The 5,000-nt window shown below is 27.3% G+C and overlaps 1 protein-coding gene across 8 annotated transcripts in view; it reads right to left on the bottom strand.

Moving 5' to 3' along the window:
* LOC118440255 (serine/threonine-protein phosphatase 2B catalytic subunit 2) overlaps positions 1-5,000 on the bottom strand; it is a 203,523-nt gene that overhangs the window by 50,970 nt on the left and 147,553 nt on the right. For all 8 annotated transcript variants that reach the window (XM_035863046.2, XM_035863045.2, XM_035863043.2 and 5 more), the window contains one exon: positions 1,467-1,612. In XM_035863046.2, the coding sequence (XP_035718939.1) occupies positions 1,467-1,612 (146 nt within the window). The remainder of the gene's footprint in view (positions 1-1,466; positions 1,613-5,000) is intronic.

The raw sequence follows: 5,000 nt of genomic DNA, 5'->3' as shown, positions 1-5,000 counted from the left end.
GAGAGAGAGAGAGAGAGAGAGAGAGAGAGAGAGAGAGAAAGAGAACAATCGTTCGTATGGATCATCTTACTCGATAATCATCATAGATTATTTTTTATATTAATATATGTGTCGTTTTGTTGTTTTCTTTGTCGTTTTTTTTTTTTTTTTTTTTTTAAGATAAAAGTTGAGATTATATATACAGATATTATTTGTATATAATATATCGATGAATAATTATTGGTTTATTATTAATTAATTAATTAATTAATTAAATAATCAATGTAATTCAAAATAAGATATTAATTTAATTACAATTATTATTATTATTATTATTATTATATATATATATATATATATATATATATATATATATAATATTATTCATTATTTAATAATATTTCTTTCTCTATTAAAATAGGATTAAAAATAGGATTTGAAAATAAAATTTAAAATAAAATTTAAAATAGGATTATTATTGAAAAACAACCATTCTCGTTGATTAAATATCATCGTACATGATCGGATTTTGTTCGTAGATGGATTATAATTTCTTTTTTTTTTTTTCCATTCTTTCTTTTTCTTTTTGTCCTTTATTCTGTTTTTCTTTTTTTTTTTCCGTTTTGTTTTGTTCTTTTTTCTCTCGTTCGCTCTCATATCATTTAGTTTTGTTATTCTTTGTGGCTATAGTTTCTATTTTTTTTCTTTTTTTTTTTTTTTTTTTTTTTTTTTTTTAATAGTAAGATAATTATAACGTTCAATGACGTTGAACAGACAATCTAAGTCCATTGTAACCAGAGAATTTCAGAGATAACATCTGCGGACAATGCATGGACTCAGTTTAATCCGTTCCCAAGCGTGTTAACCTGTTCTATGCGGCCATTTTGGGTATGTCAGTTCAGTGATTATTACATGTTATTGTTATAATTATTATTATTATTATTATTATTATTATTATTATTATTATTATTATCATTATTATTATTACTATGCGATCTTGCGCAGCGGAATGAAAGCTTTTTCATTGAAGAAATTTTAAAGTCAGATAGAGAAAGAGAGGAAGAGGTTAGACGAGGAGAAGGCTATAGATGAAAACATTTAATTAATTCTTTCGAATACAGCTACGATACACACACACACACACATATATATATATATATATATTTATTAATTTATTTATTTATTTGTTTGTTTCTTTATTTATCAAAAATTAATATTTTCTACGTAAAGTAAATAAAAAATTGGAATAGATATTTTTTTTGTTTTGTTTTTTGTTCTTTTTTGTTTTTTGTTTTGTTTTTAACGTCTCTTTTAACGAATCTTTAGATGACATTAATAAAGAAACGATCTAATGAATTAATTCCGTTCACTCGTTAGAATATATTCGATGATTATTGCGAATTGGTAAAGAAATAAATGTAAATAAAATAGTAATAGAAAAGGCAGAAGAAGAAAAAGAAAATGATGTATGATGAGAAATAACTCACCTTACGTATGTCGTCCAAATTGTGTATTTCCGGCGACAGACCACCGTGGACACAAAGAAACTGTTGATTCATGAGGGCTGCCAATGGTAAACAATCGAACGCATCCATACACGCATCGTATACCCTTTCTGAATACTTTATTTTACCTGGAAGAAAAAAAGAAAGAAAGAAAGAAAGAAAGAAAGAAAGAAAGAATCGATAAAAAATTTAATTACAATTATTTATAACACTGGGCCATCGTTTTATTACGACGTTTCAATGGTACATTTATTTTATTTTCTTTCACTTTTATTTTTTCTCCTTTTTTCGTTTCCTTTTTTTTTTTTTCTTTTTTTCCTTTTTATAAATATCCCAAAGAAACAAGAAAAAAAAAAAGAAAAAAAAAAAAATTATATCAAAATGGCGATTTATTTGCGGAAAATTTATTTCGATTTACAAGAAAAAAAAACAAAAAAAAAAGAAAAAAAAAAGGAAACCAAAAAAAAAAAAGAAAGAATTATTTCCTCGCACATTATTCTTCTTAAATTATAATGAATATTGATATAACCTTATTTTTTTTTTTTTTTTTTTTTTTTCTTTTATTATTCACATAAAATTGCATGTAAATAATGGCATATAAATCGTTGATATAAATTATAAGCAAGATTTTTTATTTTTTTATTTTTTTATTTTTAATAGAAACGTTTAAGAAGAAAAGGACAAAAGAAATCGTAGGGAAAATTGTTACGATAATAATAATAATAATAAAAAAAAAAAAAAAATAAAAAGAAAAAAAAAAAAGAAAAAAAAATCTTTTTTAAATCATATCGTTATCCTTATATATACATATATACATGTACAGTAAATAACATAATCGCATTTATTTAAACTGATTAACACGGAATATATTCATCGAGCCCTCTTGACTTTACCACGCGATAATGAAAAGAATCTAGGTCAATCGGTAATCGATACCCGTAAATAAAGTCTTGTCTTTCGGTTAATTCGCCGTTTGTTGCTTAATTGCGATATCAATTAACACGGGTAATGAGAATATCCGTGGTTCTGCAAGAGATGCCGTAATTGGGCCATCCTCTTCGTTCGATCTTACGTTGTTAATCGAAAGATTGAATCCTCGTTTATACATAAATACGTAAATACATATATATATACATAGACATATACACGCAAATACATAAATATATACATACGTACATATATATATATATATATATATATATATATATGTATGTATGTATGTACGTAGATGTATACATTAGTAACATACACATATGTTTAGATAAGAGTATTAAATTTATATATCTATCCACTTATAATTATACATATAGATAATATGTATAATACATACATATATATATGTATATATATATATATATATGTATGCATGTGTGTATGCATGTTTGTATGCATGTGTGCATGCATGTGTACTTGCATGTAGGAATTTCAAGAAATTCAGAAAAACATAGGATTATTTGAGGAAAGTCATTACATTAATAGAAATAAATTCAAAATTAAAATAATTAATTGAATGTTTGATTTTTACATATAAAAATAAATATATATATATATTTATATATATATATATATAATTAATTATTTCATTATTCTTCTAAACAAACAATTTGGTTATCGTCGTTATATTATTATGTCCTTGCGAATTTGTTTAATTTTCGCTATTAATATAAAAATGTATTTCGTTGAAAATCTTATTCTCTCTTTCTCAAAGGAAAACAAAAAAAGAAAGAAAAAAAAAAAAAAGAAAAAAGGAAAGGAAAAAAAAAGAAAAAAAAGGAAAGAAAAAAAAAAAAAGAAAAAGAAATAGAAAAACAAAAAAGGAACACTAGAGAATATAATATTTTCTTTTGACAAACATTTCTTCCGTAGAAAAAATAAAAAAAGACGACAGAAAGAAGGAAAGAGAGTAAAAAAAAAAAAAAAAAAAAAAAAAAAAAAAAAAAGAGAGAAAAAAAGAGGGAAGCAAAAAAAAAAAAGAACAATATGATGAAAGCGCAAAAGGATAAAGGACAAGTAATAAAAAAAAAAAAAAAAAAAAAAAAAAAAAGAAAAAAGAAAAAACCGTCTCCGTAATTTTTTTTTCAACGTTTTATCAAAACCTTCCTAATAATGACTCTTTTATGGGATGAATATTTAAAGGTTGCGTTGATTTTTCGGTATGAGTTCAAACGAGAGGTGAGAGAAAAAAAAAAGAGAGAGAGATAATAGGAGAAAATAAATGAAAGAAGAAGAAAAAAGATTTGTTTTCTCTCATCACCACTCGATATTAGATTCGATGTATCTACTTTCTCGTTCGTGTCAAGATAGAAAGAGAGAGACAGAAGGAGGAAAAGAGAGAGAGAGAGAGAGAGAGAGAGAGAGAGAGAGAGAGAGACAGATTGACAGAGAGGAAAGAGCAACAAAAAAAAAAAAAAGAAAGAAAAAAAAAAGAGAGAAAGAGAAAAAAACAGAGAAAGGAAAAGATAAATATGGACATAAGCTGTGTTCCGGCATTTTCTCGAAATGACGTGGGAAGAGTTTGTCCCGTCAATAAAAGAGAAAGAAAACGAAGGAAAAGGAAAAAAGAAAAACAACAAAGATAAAAAGAAAGAGACAGAGAGAGAGAGAGAGAGAGAGAGAGAGAGAGAGAGAGAGAGAGAGAGAAGAACTCAGAGAGAAAGGATAGGAAAAATAAAAGATCTGTTGGATGGTAAATTCGAGCAAATTGATGTTATTGATATTTCGGAATACCACTCGAAATCTCTTAGATATTTGGAAAATGAACATTTTTCTTCTTTTTATCTCCGAAAACTAGATATTCTTTAAATAAAGAAAACGACAGAAAGATAGAGAGAGAGAGAGAGAGAGAGAGAGAGAGAGAAAGTGTGTGTGTGTGTGTGTGTGTACGCATTTCGTGTATCCTCGATACGTGTCAAATGAACTGCAGTATATAAGCAATGATAACTGGGGCGTACAAACTGTGGTTAGAAAGAGAAAGAAATAGAAAAAAAAGAAGGAAGGAGAGAGAGAGAGATAAATAAAGAGTAAAAAGAAAATGAGAGTAAAAGAAAATAAAAAAGAAAAAGAAAAAAGAGAGAAAGAGAGGCAGAGAGGGAGAGAGAGAGAGAGAGAGAGAGAGAGAGAGAGAGAGAGAAAAAAGGAAACTCGAGCAAGAGTTTTTTCTCCATGTTCTTCATCCCAACCCCCCCTCCTTTACTTCCATCCTCCGGACTTCTACCTACTTAGGTAGTGGGGGTTAGCCCCCACCCACGGCAGACAACCCCTGTCTCTTTTATATCCACCCCAAAGCTTCTTCGTCTCGTTCGGTTAAACGAGAGAAATGTGAATCGATGTGACGGTAAACGATGATTAAAAACGAGTAGAGTGGTGTCGTTCGTAAAGGCATTTTAGTTTAGTCCGGGCGTTTCTTCCTTTTTTTTCTTTTTCTTTTTTTTTTTTTATCTTTCTTTTCTCTCCCTCTCTCTCTCTCTCTCTCTCTCTCTTTCTCTTCGAAGTTAACGCAGTTTTTGTAGTATTCGC

The sequence above is a fragment of the Vespa mandarinia genome, chromosome 7 (genome assembly GCF_050613455.1).
Source record: "Vespa mandarinia isolate Hongniang chromosome 7, ASM5061345v1, whole genome shotgun sequence".
Taxonomy (NCBI): Eukaryota; Metazoa; Arthropoda; class Insecta; order Hymenoptera; family Vespidae; genus Vespa; species Vespa mandarinia.
Note: the sequence above shows the minus strand (reverse complement) of the source record. Positions and strands in the feature narration are given on the sequence as shown.